General features: G+C 40.7%; 2 protein-coding genes across 3 annotated transcripts in view; one reads left to right on the top strand and one right to left on the bottom strand.

Moving 5' to 3' along the window:
* Positions 1–580: 580 nt before the first annotated feature.
* Positions 581–3,234, top strand: socs1a (suppressor of cytokine signaling 1a). Its single transcript, XM_054760460.1, has 2 exons — positions 581–817; positions 2,099–3,234. The coding sequence occupies exon 2, from the start codon at positions 2,150–2,152 to the stop codon at positions 2,768–2,770; it is 621 nt and encodes a 206-aa protein (XP_054616435.1). The 5' UTR covers positions 581–817; positions 2,099–2,149; the 3' UTR covers positions 2,771–3,234.
* A 1,749-nt stretch (positions 3,235–4,983) lies between these two features.
* Positions 4,984–17,327, bottom strand: part of clec16a (C-type lectin domain containing 16A) — a 35,829-nt gene continuing 23,485 nt past the window's right edge. For both annotated transcript variants that reach the window (XM_054760414.1, XM_054760412.1), the window contains exons 16-23: positions 15,419–15,469; positions 15,220–15,348; positions 14,998–15,118; positions 13,596–13,747; positions 12,152–12,356; positions 11,692–11,862; positions 11,475–11,612; positions 4,984–10,467 (exon numbers count right to left, since the gene is read on the bottom strand). In XM_054760414.1, coding sequence (XP_054616389.1) covers positions 9,950–10,467; positions 11,475–11,612; positions 11,692–11,862; positions 12,152–12,356; positions 13,596–13,747; positions 14,998–15,118; positions 15,220–15,348; positions 15,419–15,469 — 1,485 coding nt within the window. In that variant the 3' untranslated portion in view covers positions 4,984–9,949. The remainder of the gene's footprint in view (positions 10,468–11,474; positions 11,613–11,691; positions 11,863–12,151; positions 12,357–13,595; positions 13,748–14,997; positions 15,119–15,219; positions 15,349–15,418; positions 15,470–17,327) is intronic.

Below are 17,327 nucleotides of genomic sequence, written 5' to 3' on the forward strand. Positions count from 1 at the left end.
TGTGCAAGGCCACTTTTTTGATATTTTTACATTTTGTAAAAAGGCTATATATACACACACACACACATATGCACGTATATATAATAATAATTATTATTATTATTAGCAGTAGTAGTAGTTGTATTTTTTTAAAGACTTGCTTTGTGTTATTAATATTGGACACCACTGGCCTAGTTTGGGATTTTGATTCAAGATTGGAGCCTCATGCTGTTGCAATACAACAATACACCAGTATGGGGCGCACGTATCAGTCAAACGTTTGGACGTTTGGAGACACTTTAAGGTGTTATTGTATGAAACCGTGACCCCAAGTTTTTTGCTGCTCGTGTAAGGGACGATCGACCAAGATGAGGCTATTGCTAACTGAAAAGAAAAAAAGGTTAAAATACCTTATATTTCAATGATGTGTTATAACGTCAACGTGCAGGACTTGAACATACAAAAATACACCAGCGAAGACAAGCGAGTCATGTGTCAGAAAAAAAACAAAGAGGAATATTTATCAAGAGCGCGTCCATGATAAGAACGTATCACCTGTCCTAGGAGCGCGCAGCTGTCATGTGGTACTTGCGGTTGAAAGTATTCTTAGAACCAAGCCGCTTGATGCTAAATGAACAGTTTTAGTTTCGTTTCTCTGCATAAGTGGGCGGGGCTTAAGGACGCTTTAAAAGAACGTTCTGCTCCACAATGCGTTTATTAAAGGAGAGTGTGTCTACGGCTAGCACTCACGCACACGGAGGCTGACAGCTCCCTCTGCGCTGTGGACACTTTCACCTTCACTGGATTGCACATTTGGGATTAAACTGAAGCAAAAACGGTAAGACCTTTTCACACTGCAGGTTTTCACGGTGGCGGCGGGGCGAACTAGTTGGCGTCACGTGTTCACTTTGTCGCTTTTGTGAAACGGCTCAACGGTGAAATTAAGCCGCGTTGGCCTGCAGTATTCCAGCTGTTCAGTAAATTAGTTAGAATATGCGAGGGCACGTGCGGGAAAAGACGTGCACCCACTTTAATTTGCTGAGATGAGCCAACATTTGGAAGGGACTGTGACGCCACCATTTCCACTTATTTTTAACGTACTCAAGTTCAAAGCTCCAGACTGCAACACTCACACGTGCCAAAGTCAACATGGAAGGAGTTGCTTATCGCAATGGTAATAACGCTCAGTTTTGATTGACAGCTGTCACAGTGCGGCTGTTATACCATCAAAAAATACTTGAAACAACGTTTACTTTGATAAAGTACACTATACGGATTGGATGGAGGGCTGCAGTTGGCGATGATTTCTTTAGTTGATTAATCTGAAGCGTGTTGTTTACATTAATCAAGTAATTGGTTATGCCAGACCAGAGGTGTATCCAAAGTGTGGCCCGGTGGCCATTTGTGGGAAAAATGAGGAAAAATGTCTTCCATGGAGCATTAAGTTGAAATATTAAAGAATGATGTTATTTTTTTTTAACAAAACAATGAATAAATTCATAATTTTTTAGAAAATTAGGCTATGGAAAAAGTTGTTACAAGAATAAAGTCCTAATTACAATAATACATAAAAGAAACATCTGTAATTTTTACAAGAATAGTCACAATTTTATGAGGAAAAATGTGATTTGAGGAAAAATTAAGTGGTAATCTGTGAAACAAAACAAAATAAAGTTGTAGTTTTTGGAAAATGAGTTTGGGGAAAAGTTATAATAATATTGGAATAAAGTCCTAATATTACAAGAAGAAGGTTATTTAAGAAGTTGGGGGAAAAAGCTGCAAAAATGTGGAGGAAAAAAAGAGCGAAGATCATACTAATAATACGCTTTTTCACCGATACCTCAAAACTGAGATGCCGAGTTTTTCCTTGAAGTACTGCACATATAATTTCTTAACATAGATAACAGCAGTGGTTAGTGATTTGGTTTGCAACATATCAGAAACAAGGCGAAAATGTCCATCACTGTATCTGTAGGAGCATCACAAAAAAGCTTCCTAATGTTTGCAACATTTTAGGACGATGACTTCAAGTGAGGGTTAAAGAGAAAGTGTGCTTGTTTGTATAAGAGCTAAACATGGTGTGATTCCTGGCTTGTGACACTGACCTTCTTTCCTCTAGGGTGCCAGTGTGGTGGTCAGAAATGGGAGAGGGTTTGGGTCCTTCTGTAGGATGGTAGCCAACAGCGCAGAGGACAAGCATCACTTGTCAAGCTCCTCAAGCTCAGCATCACCAGACCCAGAACTGCTTCAGCACCAGGAGGATGCTCCAAACCCCAAGCAGAAGTCTGCATCCGTCACCTGCAAGTACCGCACCCACTTCCCCACGTTCAACTGCAAGGAGGACTGCAGCATCATCACGGACACGGCGTCCCAGCTGGAGCTCAGCGGCTTCTATTGGGGTCCTCTGGGCGTGGAGGAAGCCCACCGCATGCTGAGGGACGCCCCCGTGGGCAGCTACCTCATCCGGGACAGCCGACAAAAGGATGTGTTTTTCACGCTGTCCTATCACGCCAAGAGCGGGCCGGTCAGCGTGCGCATAGACTACAAGCGACAAAAGTTCTCACTGTCGGGCAACGAGCGCACTTTCCCCACACTCTTTGCCCTCTTGGAGCATTACATCAACGCCTCCAAAAGGCGCTTGAAGGCCCCCTACAGGAAATGGAAGCCCACGCTGCAGGAACTCTGCAGGAGGCGCGTCATGGAGCTCTGCGACGGAGGGGGGCAAGTCTCGGAGCTGCCACTCAGCAACGTGCTGCACGATTTCCTGATGGAGTTCCCTTACAAGTTATGACTTTATGTGTGATCAGTGTGACCTTAGGAGGCTGCCGCCTAGAGGCCCCGCATGGCATTGCACCATCCTCCTTTGGACACACAAACTGCCTTTCAACCTTGAGGAAACATAGAGACACAGAATTAATAAAGGACAACTTAACATATTGGCATACAGTGTCAGGTCTTGGAAGGACCTCAATAATAATAATCATCATAATAATGTGTGCCTTCTGCAGGACACAAAAAAAAGTGTGGTGGAAGGTGCGCTTAAAAGTGTTATTTATGTAGCCAGTTGCAATACTCTGAATTATTATTTGAATGTTTACATCGCATATGAATGTTTTCTGGTACTGCAGAAGTTCACTGCACTGTATCACAGAGGTAGCCCCTCTAATTTAACCGTCTCTGCTAGGCAGATACATTTATCAATAACTACTATTTTATATCTATATTTGTGTTTTTTATTAAAAAATATTCAAACTATTTACTTGCTCTGTACTCTTTTGTTTGTTTAGTTGCACACAAGGTTAAAATAGTGAGTCATCTATAAAGAGGACAAAGTCAAAGGTGGGTGGGGCTGCCTTGGTAGTAAAAGAACTATTACACACACAGACACACACACACTTACCAGAAACAGGCAGAGGTGACACATTGCGTGTGTGTGTGTAAACTGTTTTATGAATGAAATGAGAATGACATCTCAGAAGGAAGTGGGAAATGTTGGGGGCTTATGGACAGGCGACAGACAAGGTGCATTTTGAATAATGGACTTTTTCTATGTAGCGCACATTTCCTGTAAAAACGCTGACTTGAATACGACAAATCGGTGATTCTCAACATTTGGGTCACCTGGGCAAAAAAATATGTTGTAAAGAGCTGATATCTGTGAATGCACCTCGCGCTCCCGTCTGTGCTATTCGCTTGCTACGCCGCCACGAGGTGCATGCCTTCATTTTAAATGGGGTTTGGCAACAAAAAAAATAAACATTGGGTAAAAATTGACAGAACAAATGTATTTTTTGAAATGATCATGTAATCTAAATATATAAAATATTTTGAAAATAAAATAAATGCTATTAATATATAATGAAATACAGTAGTAAAAATAAAATATAATAAATCATAATTAAAAAGTGTCTTTTTGATGTGCGTTAGTTCCAGGCCACATAAAATCGTGGTGGGCCGAATCCGGTGCAGAGACTTCCAGGTACATTTGACACCTTTTCTCCTTAAAGTATAAGAAAATGGAAGCTCCAAAGTCAACCACAATCTGAAAACATTGGTCAGAACTAGAGCTGCAACAACTAAATTGATGAATCGATGATTCATCCATCTCTCCAGTCATTTTCTTCCGCTTTTCCAGGTCCGGGTCGTGGGGGCAGCAGTCTGAGTAGGGAAGTCCAGAACTCTTCCAGTTCTTCCAAGTTCCACTGGGAGGACACAGAGGTGTTCCCAGGTCAGCTGTGAGACATGACCCCTCCAGCGTGTCCTAGGTCTGCACCAGGGGCCCCTCACTAGGAAAACGTCCGGGGGGCATCCGGGCTAGATGCCCGAGTCACCTCAACTGGCTCCTCTCAATGGGAAGGAGCAGCGGCTCTGCTCTGAGCCTTTGATCTCGTTCTGTCGGTCACGCCCCAAAGCTTATGACCACAGGTGAGGGCTCTCTGCTGCAGGCCCTGCTATATGACCCTGTTAGGGTCTCCCAAGGCAGACGGGTTCTGGGTGACGGGCCAGACAAAGTGATTCAGAAGACCCTATGAGAAAAGACAAAAGGAGAGATCGCATCTAACCTGAACGTGGGACACTAGGGAATAACCCTGGCGCCAGCCCCGGGGAGAGGGGCTTGCGGGCCTTCACCCGTGGGGCCGCCTGACTGGAAGAAGCCACACGGGATCTCCCCCCTGTAGACCCACCGTCTGCGGGGGCAAGGGTCAGGTGCATTGCGTATTGGGTTGCGGTCGAGGGTGGACGTCTGGGCGACCTGGTCTTTGGTGGCCAAGTCTGGTTCTTGGGATGATTAATCGAGTATCCAATTAAATCGACAACTATTTTGGTATTTGAGTAATTGCTTTTTTGATTTGAAAATATAAATATGCGGACATTTTAAAACTTCTTTATTCATCCATGAAAGCAGACTGATTATCTTTGTGTTTTAGGCAAAACAAGATATTCACACACATCAGCTTTTACTTTTGGATAGAGATGCACACTTTCGCTTTTTTTCCTGCTTGTTGTAGACTGTTTGTCTTTGGTTGATATTGATTTGGTCCGTCAAGGGCCTAACCGATTACTACATTAATCAAAACAACAAGCTTTAGATTAATCGACTAAGAAAATAATTGTTATTTGCAGCCCTAGTCGGAACATTTGGGATATTCGACTTTGGAGGTTCCACTGTTTAATAACTTGGAATTCAACTTATTACAAAAATATGTCTGGCTCCTTATTTGTCCATAAATACCAAGAATGTTTCCGCTTTAAACGAGTCAATCTTTTAAAAGTACTTCAGCCTGAAATATACTCCAAAACACGCATTTTTCAATAGCGACACACGCCTATCATTTCTCTAGCAAGGCGGGCAGAAAAACCTTTGCAGAAGAAGGTGCAAGGTGAGACATTTTGCTGCATGCTTTGAATGGGAAAACACAGCACAACAGTATCTAGTGAACAAATATGAAAAATGAGGGTGAAAATATTAACAGAAAAGATTGCTTGAGTTTATGTTAAGATGAATACTGGATCCAAAGTTATTTTGAAAAGGACATTTTTTTCATTAGGAACAAGTGTGTCAGTTTTGTGTAGCTTGCAGCTTGTTCAAAATGGCTTGAAAGTAAAAAAAAAACAGTGAAAAGCACACAATGTCCCTGGGCTCTCCTGAAGGTTAACATGTGATCAGTAACTAGTGTTGAACAGTGTCACAGGCTGAGAGTTAAGTATTGACAACAGCACAAATGCGTAGCCTATCAAATGTTTTTGTCTTAGACTGAGAAGGACATCTTGGACGTGTATTGACGACAGTACAAATGCGTAGCCTATCAAATGCTTTTGTCTCAGATAGACTGAGAAGGACATCTTGAAGGACGTATCAGAGAAGGTCTTTCCGAAGGTTGTGGTGAAACAAGATAAGACAAGACATTCTGTGCGTTGGCAGCATTCAACTTGAAACTTGAAAGCCGGGCATTCACTATTTCCAGAATCTTTGGCCTTTCTTAGTCAAAGTTTATGATTGGTCTCTGACTCCCGGATTCTCTGTAAACTCACAAAGGAACTCAGAAGCTGATTCACCGAAGACCCTTATTAGTCACCATTTATTCTCCCGCAATGTCCAGTAAGTGGAATGTCCAGGATGGACGGGAAAGAAAACATCATTGAGGTCAAATCATTTGCCAAAAATGGGAAAGAGCAGAGGGCCGTAGTCCCTATCCAAAAGAGAAACCTCTTTGAAACATCAAAATGAAAGTAAAAGGTGTAAGGCGAGATCTTGGCTGCCAAACAATTTACAGTTTAAGACGAACCTCCCAGGTAATAAGGAAATCATGGAAACAGAAATCATCCATACCAGGATCAAACTGTCCCCATCATACAAACTACGTACATCTTCACGCTAATTTCCACTGCCAACTGGTTGTGATGAATCCTTCTATCAAGTACAGCCATCCCTCGTTTATCACGCTTAATCGGTTCCAGATCAGATACACTAAATGTATCTGGATTTATTGGTTATAACTAAATGTCGCATTTTAACACATGCTCTTCTCTGGGGGACTACTTTTCACTAAATCAGCTTTTAAAAAATTGTATTTTATTATTTACATTTATTATTTTATGTATTCTTTTAAATTATATTTCATTTGGCAAATCAACTTTAATGCACGCTTATTGAGACGGTCAGCCAACTTTCCTTTGGGTTACTTTCAACTGGAAGGCTTTGAGCTCAGACTTCAGAATCCCCAAGTGGGATATTTACTTGCAACTTTTAAGCAGCGTTCCAATGCACTTTTCCCAGTAGTACTTTGGATATGTACGACTTCCAGGTAGTCCAGAACGCAGTATTACTGCTTTGATTTCATGTACCTTCCCGTGTATAACGCATCCTTTTGAGTAAGTGAAAAACCCCCACAAAAAAGCCAAAGAAAAAGTGGCGCACACACACACACACACACACACACACACACACACAAAGTTAATCATTTGATGCTCAGTAAGATGATGACATCAAGCCTTTAAAGGGTATTTTCAGCCAAAAGTTTGGTCAATTATCTTGTGTTATCTCAAAATGAGTGATACATGAGGAAAAACTATGTTACGTTACGTAATTTGAGATTTTTTTTATTAATCTGTGACCTTAACAGTTTGGAATCTCATGGTGTCACCATCAGCACTGATATAGACACGCACACACACGCAGATGTGTCCGTACATAATGTGTCACCGGTGTACCAGGAACACCTTCGCACGTGCACACACCGACTTCCTCGAATACAGGAAGTGCAATACAATAAAAGAAACGTTACAAAATGCCACCATGTCCATTGACTGACATGAATCCATCATTACATACACAAACGGTCTCTGTGTTGTTAGGTAGAATAATTTATTGCGGCTCTTTATCTATTTCTCTGTTTCAAAGTCATTAACAATACTTACATGTTTAAAAGCCAGAAGCATTTACATCGCACGCACACACACACTACAATCAGAGACTAAATGACAGCAGCTCGCCATGGACATTTGTAAGTAGAGACATCTAAACGTGCCTCCAGACCCGTCTAGTCCTACCCCACCAATGCTCCTTCTGCCTGGTGCACTGAAGCGTATCCTCGCTATCATTCTGGAGTTATTTACAGCAGCGAAATGGGTACGGTGGGGTAAAGAGAGTATTGCTTTAAATGTCTCAGTTACCTAACTAGGTGGAGTATCAGGTGGCTGATGATGGCACGGGTTGGTTCTGCTTTTACAAAGAAAGTCGTAATCGTAAAGATGGCATTCGTATCGATGGAGTTAATGGAGCGAACGCTGCGATCGTGAGCGAGAAGTTGTGCGTTACATTCATATCTGACCTGGTTAGTTAGCACTTCCGTTTATTGCAGTGGAAAAGCTTGACGGAAAAGACACAAGCTACAGCGGAACCCCGGTTTAGCGGACAAAATGTACGCCAATATTTTGCCTCGATTTGCGTCCATTTTTCGGTTAGCACACAATATGTTGTGTTATGAATATGCTGCATGAGTCCAACCGTGTTCTTTATGTATTTTTACCACGAAACGCCTCTGTTAGCAGCTTGCTAATGCATGCAAACAGGAAGCAGAAGTCATCTCTGTCAGCCATCTATCGTCATCAGCGGTTGACTCATGATAACACATGTATGTGAGCACAGCACACATTTTTATAGTTTTAAATGCATAAAACAATTCTAAATGCATATGAATGAGGAATGAAAGGGATAAATCAACATTTAAGGTTACTTTTACCTTCCCTGAAGACGTGATTGTTGCCAAAGACACGATGTAGCGGCACGATCAACCACCTTCCTGTTTTGCCATGAGTTATTTTGGGCACGATTATTTTCTTAGTCGCTTATCTGAAGCTTGTTTTGAATAATTGAGTAATCCATTAGGCCCTAGATGGACCAACTCAACATGAACAGTAGTTTAGTATGCAACATAAAAAAGAATAGGTCTGCTTTCATGGATGACTAGGCAAATTGAAAAATATTCACATTTGAGAGGCTGAAATCAGAGGTAATTTACATTTTTACATCAAAACATTAATCGTATACCAAAATAGTTGTCGACTGATTCGATTTGTCAAATAAATGTTTTACCTCTAGAGTTATTACTTTAATTTAATAGTGTTTCTTCTTCTTTTTTTTTTTTTTTTTAATCAAAATGCCTGCATTTGCAACTTCCTTTGGCTCCATTTTGGGTTATTTTGCAGCCGGGCTCAAAGGAAAAGCAGGGACTTGAGTTGAGAAACACTAATGAATTCAAGAAATAACTCATTGCAAAACAGGAAGGTGGTGTCCGCTTTGATTGTGTCAATCACGTCTTCAACGACGATAAAAGTAACCTTAAATGTTAATTCAGCCCTTTCATTCATCATTTATATTCATTTAGAATTGTTTTATGCATGTTTAGAAAAAATTGATTGGGTTAGAGTACGCTTTGGTTAGAGTCGGACCTTCTGGACACTGACCAAGGTTCCACGGTATTTTGTTAAATAGTGGAGAGGATGACACCTGCTGTGATCAGGTCTCATCCTCTCAGTGTATTTCCAACCGAATTTGGGTTGGTGTAGTGAGCTTAAAATTCAACTCCACCCGGCTGGAAAGATTGGGCAACGTGAATGACTAACAATCTTCTACTGTAGTATGCGCTCCATGCGTGCTCTTTCGCACGACACTGATCACACTGCTGCTACTTGATCTTATCCCTGCAGGCTTCCAAACAACGCATGTGAGAAGGAAGCAACTGCAAGAAAAAAGAAAAACTAAAGATGTTTGATTACTTTTAACTACTGAGTCATAATACACTCAGGCAACTGTCTGTAAACGCCTCAAAAGGTCACGTTTACAGGCCACTCTAATGATTTGATCTTGTGATGATGTTCACACAAGGGAATACGTATTTGAAGCATACTTGTATCAGCAAAGCAATTTTAAAGCAGAAGAACAGGGCTCCCTACTGCAGGATTCCCTATATCCACATATGATGTATCACACATCCTCCTCAAAAACCAAATCTTTTGAGCCTGCACACACATAACTAGTGCATACAAAGTCTTGTGCAGCTGACAGTATGGGCGAGTGTGTGTGTGTGTGTGTGTGTGTGTGTGTGTGTGTTTGAGTGTTTTTAGCATCGTAGTGACTTACAGCACAAGTGGCAATGTGAACTTAAGACATAAAAAATAGAGATCTTTTAAAACATCACATCTGCAGTGTGACTCACTCAATAAAAAAATGCTGCTGGTTTGCCGATCCGAGGAGTGCTAAAAACGTTCCTGTATGTGTGACAGATGAACCCAAATGTGCTTTGAGACTTCCTTGAGTTCCATCACGGTGTGTAATGTCTCCTATTGTTCTTTGTGTGCAAACACACACACCTAAAAGGGGCCTTTAGAGGCGTCACACACACCCTGTAGCATGGAAACACCCTGCAGCCAAGCTGGGTGGGGAGTGTGAGGTTGGGGATGTGTGTTGTCAGTCCAGTTCAGGGGAATCTGGTGAGTCTGTGTGTTTCTCTACATCTTCTGTGTCATCTACAGCTTCCCTTTGAGGTGAGTTTCTCTCCACAGACTCTGGCTCATCTCCGCCCTGCGCATCCTCTGGTCCTTCATCAGTCGGTGTCACAAACTCCGCTGTTTCCTCTTTGACTGTTGCATCCTCCACTGGAGAGCCTTCCTCATCTCTTTGCTCTCCATCGCTCTCCTCGTCTAGTCTCTGGAGGAAGGAGAGCGTGGCGGGGAGGTGACTGGCACAGGGGTGGAGGTGTGGAGAGTCTGCAGGGGGTAGCAGTGTTAGCGACTCTACGCTCAGGGTGTCTGCGTTGCTGTCCGTGAGGAGGGAGATGGTGGGTTGGGAGGCCGGGGTGAGGCTCGGAGCCAGGGCCGGCGCTGAGCTTTGGGTGGAAGGAGCGGAGGTTACTTCCTCTACACCTCCCTCCGCCACTTCTCCACATGATGAAGCGAGAGGGGTGTGCTCCAAGAATGTGCCATCATCTTAAGAAACAAAATGAATACTTTTCTTTACTATTCTTTGTTTAGTTATTTTATCATTTCATTTTAGTTCAAGTGAATAAAAGCAGGCAAAAAACACTTCAATAAATGCTAGAGTACATTTAAAAATGCTTTGTAAAGATGATTTTTGCAATTTTATTGCATGCTACCAGCAGTGCATATATATATATATATATATATATAATTAAAAAAAATACAAATACACATAGAATCCCATAAATATAAACACAATTATATATCAAATGAAATATTATGTATTGTTTATACATTTATTTTAAATATAAAATAAAATAATACAAAATACAAATACACATGGCATCTCATAAATATAAACACATATATGTTATATATGTTTAAATATTACATATTATATAGGTGTGTGTGTTTATACACACACACACACACACACACACACAAACGTAAACATTATAAATAAATAATAGAGACAAAATTATATATTAAATATTATATAAACACATTTTTAAAATATAGAATAAATATAAAATACAAATACACATGGCATCCCATACATATGAACACAAATACAGTGTATATTATTCATTAAATATGATGTATTATGGGGTATGTAGTTTTTTTTTTTTTTTTAAATCAAAACGTTTTTTTAATGAAATAAATAAAAGTAAATGTAATTAATGCAAAAATATATATGTATTTTTTGTCCCTGTATAGTTTTAATATTTCTATTTCTTCTTTATTATTGCTGCTATTAATAGATAGTCGATTGACCTTCTGAAATGAGCTCTATTAATAAACAGCCCTGCGTAAAGTTTAGGAATTAATGTATCAGAGAACATTTTATATGAATAGGGTTCTAGTTTTGATACTTAAAAAGAAGGTTTAAAAGTTATGATCTTTGACCAAAGCGACGTTGGGAAATAATACGTGAGTAATATGTTTCCTACTCAGCCAACATGGGGAAGTAGATGGTGTTTGTACCTGCAAGGACTGTGTGCATATGACTGGCGTACCTGTGGGGCTCTGAGCTGAAATGGAGCTGGCGGTAACAGAGTCGCACCTTCCTGTGCTCCCACTTCCACTGGAGGGAGTAGACGGGGAGGACAGGGGGGAGGGACTGTGTTGCGACACACAATGTGCTACCGCAAAGCCTAGGGACGATGCGCGTATACATTAACACACAGACACATGAACATGTGACATTTTGGGTCATGGGAGGCTGACAATTACCTGGGACTTTATCAACTGAGGCAAAGACAGCTCTGCTGGCCGTGGGGTCACTGGGGGCTCGTCTCGACTGCTCATAAAAGCGGAAAGGGAGGCCGCTGGGGGAGGCATTGGCTGTCTGACCGAAACCCAGCACCTCCGTCGTACTTGGCTGAACAGGCAGGTCCAGCAGAGCTGAGTAAAGAAGCATGAGCGGGTGTAAAAGCTACAGCAAAGGAAAAGCATCCTTCTAGGCAAGTTGTAAACCGCTTGAGGCAAGAGGCAGGGTACACGCTAGACTGGTTGCGAGTCACATGAGGCTTTGGGGCCACAAAACCACCAGATTTGACAGAAAGCCAACAGTAGTTTTTGCTTTTGCTTTTATTTTTCTCAACCGATTTTAAATACGAGATTTAGATAAGTGATGCTTTCACTTTCTGTACAGCTCACCCTGTCAAACGCTTGATTGCCCGTGTATGCTCACCTGCAATCCTCTGCATTTTCATGCGTCTGGCTTGGATGCGACCTTTGGCCAGTCTCTGCTTGGCGATAATGCAGCGGATGTGGTCTGCAAAGATGAAGTTGGCCTGCAGGATCGGCAGCGGCTTGGCGTGAGGGTTGGAGCTGGGCTTATGTATGACGATGTTTAAAGCTCTGCTGTCATCTTCAACGCCAGACACCTGCATGTCCTGGAGTTGGGGGGGAGGGAAGGAAGATGAAGGAGTTTATCGGAACAGAGTAAAAGGTGCTTTGAGATGAAAGGGAAAGAGAAAGCATCGCTTGATCCAAGTGAAAGAGACCAACAAATCAACAATTTCCAACAAAATTTGAAACTAGCTGAAGCAATATCAGCAGAAATGACATGCGACTGCTGAAATGTTGAAATATCCGAGAAATGTGTTGAAATCTATTAATCGACTGATGAGCAACCCAGCAACCATCATGTTGGGAGGCGACCACTCTACGACCTGAGTCATGCTGCCTTACACACAATAAGCATGTAATGTTACATGTAAAATACATTTCCACCAATAGGGGGCGACATTGAAATTACCCATTCAGTTTCAATAGGGAAAAAAATGTCAGCTAACATATTGAATTTCGGAAAATGTGGGAATTTTTGGAAACGTCCTGCTAGATAACCGACATGTCCTGAATGTCGGATTGGAATGGTTTGAAGAGGAGGGGAAATGTGGGAGTAGTTAGTGGAATTTGAAATGCTGGAATGTAAAACTGGAGAATGATTGCTGAAATATATGTGTAGTTATCTTGACGATAACAAAAGGCCTGAAAGTTGAAGCAGCAACCATCAGGTTGGGAGACAACCAGTCAACCACCTGAGCCATGCCACCAGCGGAATCTTAGTCAATTGATGAAAAATGGTGTACAATTAAATTCATTTTCAAAATATACAAACTTTCAATAGATGGCCGATTTTGCAATCGACAGTGAGGGTTGAATACATTCACGTACAACTGTATTTCCTATGAATGCTGACTCATGCATTGCAAGTCACTGAGTTGAAATAGCAAATGAACCATTCAAGAAAACTGGGAGGAGCATTTGGATTACAAGGTCCTACATGGAAACATTCCAGTTCATAGTAAATTAAAAAAAAAACATGGCAAGTCACTTTTTCTTAAAAGTATTGATGAAAACGAGTGCGTAAGCTGACAAGAAAGCCGATGAACCAATTTATCAATAAATATAGATGAAAACATAAACATAGTTTATAAACTCTTGAAATGTTTGGGATTTTTTTTAATGGTCTGGGATGCAAGCACACATCACAGCATATCATAGCAGAAACCCTGCAAATGCCTAAAGCCCCCATTGGACAGTCTCAATGGACACTGCAGTGATACCATGGTATCATTGGTGCATCCTTTCTTATGATAAATGACACACACACACACAGTTTCTCCTACCTGCAAGAGGCCAGCAAACTTGACAACACCCCATCCAAGGCGTTTGGTTTCCGGTTCAACCAAACTCATCTGGTAGACGTCGACAGCAAGGAACCTTTGAGCCTGGCCGCCATCTTTGCTGACCACCATACACGCTATTAGGTCGCTGTTATCTGAAAAAAATGTGAATAGTGGCATCATCGTTGATAATTTCTGGTTAAAGAAACTTGACAAAAATTCTTGTGACCCTTGACACAATCAAACAATCAATAAATTGGGACTGGGAGAACAACTTTTGTTTCTTTGTTCATGGATGTTATTTTCCAGGGGCCTCAAGACTTATATGGATGCTTCAAAGCACAGTGACACAGCGGCATCCTCGACTACGCACACACGCGCTTACCAAGGACAAAACGTTTGTACTGCAATTACAAACAATGAGTTCTCATTTCAACACTCTCACTTCCTTTTACCAAAAAGCCTGCTGCTGCTCGGTAAACAGAGTGCAGCCGGTGATTACTCCACTCTGGTTTTGGTTACTAAGGCTCTAAATATAAAAGAGTAACTTCAGACTGACGTACTGCAGACTCACGCATGCCACTTCCTGTTTACATGGTTCCTTTAATTCTGGTACCCAAATAACTGGAATTTTCCCATCTTTATTTGTGACTAATGTAGCTTTTTGCTGCACAGTAAAAAGAGAGGCGACTTGGGCATCAATTGAAGCAGTGTCAGCTGAAAAGCAGCTGGAGCTGTAGAGATGCCAGAAGTCATACTGGTCAAAGCGAGGGAAAAGTTTGACAAACAAGGGGAAATAAACCTTCACCCATTTTCAGCTTCACTTAACTTCCAAAGAAGGGCGGAGTGCGTTGTTGGTGTGACTATCAGATGTTTCTATAATAGATGTGATTTTTGGACATGCTGAGTGATCACAGTCCCACTGGGCAGGGTTTCATCTGGAAATAAAGGTTGACAATGGAGGGACTGTAGAAAAACAGAAACTGAAAGTACCGTAAAGTAAACAATGGAAGGGCTGTGTTTCCTAAATGTGAGAAACAACAACTCCACGTGACTACTGTTTTAGTTGCGAAGAAAGTCAATGTGCACAGATCAATTCGAGTGAAAAGTGATGCAAACCAGCACTCGACCCTTTGAGAAAAACACCCTCCCTTTCAAGAAACCAACTTTATAAATGACAGTTGTGCAACAGTATTCCTTAAGTAAGTCTACTCGGCGAAAAATTCCAAACTGAACATGAACAAAAAATTGAGAATGAAAAATACTGGAAATTAAATCATTTATCGCCATTAATTGGTTCCAAACCTGACTGTGATAAGTGAATTTTTGCAAAATCAACAAATCAAAAATTTTTGTAGTTAGAGCAGAGAGAACTGGTTTACAATGTTCTGTTTGTGCGTCTTACTGAGGTCTAAGACGTCATCAGTCTTAATAAGATCCTCAGGTCTGGTCAGAGGCAGCTGCGTCTCTGGTTCTCCTTGAAGCTGCAGTGATAGCGATCGCAGCATGAAGAACACACGTATGGCCTGGAATGCAGAGGAGGGGAGAGAGTCCACACAAACACGGGAAACATTAACAACACATAGCATCCGAGTTGAGATCAAATCCGTTGGGTGAGTCAACGTACCCGGCGCGTCTTCTCCACATCGCCACAAGGTAGCCTCTTGACAAAGTCAATGCCAGTCAGAGGTGTGCCGGTGGGTGGCAGCAGTATGGAGGCATCCATCATTAAATACTCCACATTCAGCGGTTTACTCTGAAATGATCACCAGTTTAACATCAAACAAACATCTACCATTTTGCTTTGAACAGAAAGGCCAACTTACCGTCATGCTCCTGTATTCATCTTCAAACATGTCCAGAAAGATCTCCTCACCCTGCAGTACAAACATGTCTTTTGTCTTAATGCAGCAATGTACACACAGCATTCTATTTACCATTGGTGTTCAAAGGTCAGTCAATGTTTAGCATAAAGAAAGGTGATTTTTATATCAAGTTCACCCAAATAGGCTGAAGAGCAATTGCACATACTTTATGTTGAGTTATGCAAGTGATGATTAAGAAATGATGGACAATGTTGTGTTGTTCATTTTTTTTATTTTTTTTTTTAACAGTGTCACTACTATCTAACCTACTTACAAAACAAAGGAAGCCACTAATGTGCTGCACGTTAGGTTTACCACAACCATAATGTTTTCCTTTATGGGCTTCCATTAATATGATGCCCTATACACACAGTAATCCCTCGTTTATCACTGTTAATCAGTTCCAGACCCGACCGTTATAAGTGAATTTCTGCAAAGTAGGATTCCTTATTTATAAATAGAATATCTCATGGTCAAGAGCACAGAAAACCTGTTGAAAATCACCAAAATATGCTTAAAAAGGCATATTTTTAACCAATGTTAGGCAGTATTCAACCAGGAAACAGTGCTGATTTATTTATTAATATATTTTTGAAAAACGGTGATAGAGTGAAGCCACAAAATTCAAAGCGGCATAATAAAATCAAAACACGTAAAAACATACTGTAAGTACACATTGCACATAAACTACATATCAATAGAAAAGTCATACTGTACATGAATAAGAATTGCTGTGAATTTATTCAAATAAAAAGCAAGCACTAACTAACATAGGAGTCCGAAATGATGTCAGAGATACACAAGTTAAAATAGAGTATATACAGCATAAAATATAAAGTTTCATACATACATACATATAAATAGTTTCACGTTATATACATGTTAGGATGTGATATGCTCGGTATGATAGATCATAGATCATCTTCCGTTGCTTCTAAGCAGATAACAGCTATTGATTTACGTATATTTTAAATATTTTGCAATGCTTTTACGAGAACAAGGAAAAAATGCACAACCAAGAAGTATTTTTTAAATGTTATTGCCATGCATAGTAACCTTTATGAGCATAAACAAATGTTGGCGCACTCTGGCGGGGAGTGAGCACACTTGTTTGTGATGAAGGATTTATGATGCCTAAAATAACTGTGATTGAATCCACAACTGATATCCAACGTGAAGCAGAAAGCAAGCACAGAAGTGAAATTAAAGTCAGTGTGTGATTTTAGTAACGTACACTTTAAAGACAAACTCAACTTCACACTGATATACTGTGTGTGTGTGTGTGTGTGTGTGTGTGTGTGTATAATACACACACAGTATATATATATATATATATACACACACATACACATACATATATATATATACACATATACATATATACACACATACACATACATATATATATATATATATATACATACATACATACATATATACATAGATACACAGTATAGCAAAAGTCTTGTACACGTCAGATTTTGTATACCAAAATAATGTATGCCAGAAGTTATATTTTCCTTTGAAAACACAAACATCAGAAGATAACATCAGGGTGCCTTGGTAAGCAGAATGAATATTGTGTATGACTCCCACGAGCTTGGAGGACTCCATCCATACGTCTCAGCAATGACTCAAATAACATGTTGATAAAATCAGCTGGAATGGCAAAGAAAGCACCTTGCACAATTCCCAGATCCCAGACTTCAAGAAGATTCTTGGGTTTCATCTTCCAAACCTTCTCCTTCCTCTAACCCCAAACATGCTCAAGAATGTTCATGTCTGGTGTCTGGGCTGGCCACTTGTGGAACATCTTGAACTTCTTCGCTTCCAGAAACTTTGATTTGGAGGTTGGAGAATGAGAAGGCGT

The sequence above is a fragment of the Dunckerocampus dactyliophorus genome, chromosome 18 (assembly GCF_027744805.1).
Source record: "Dunckerocampus dactyliophorus isolate RoL2022-P2 chromosome 18, RoL_Ddac_1.1, whole genome shotgun sequence".
Classification (NCBI taxonomy): domain Eukaryota; kingdom Metazoa; phylum Chordata; class Actinopteri; order Syngnathiformes; family Syngnathidae; genus Dunckerocampus; species Dunckerocampus dactyliophorus.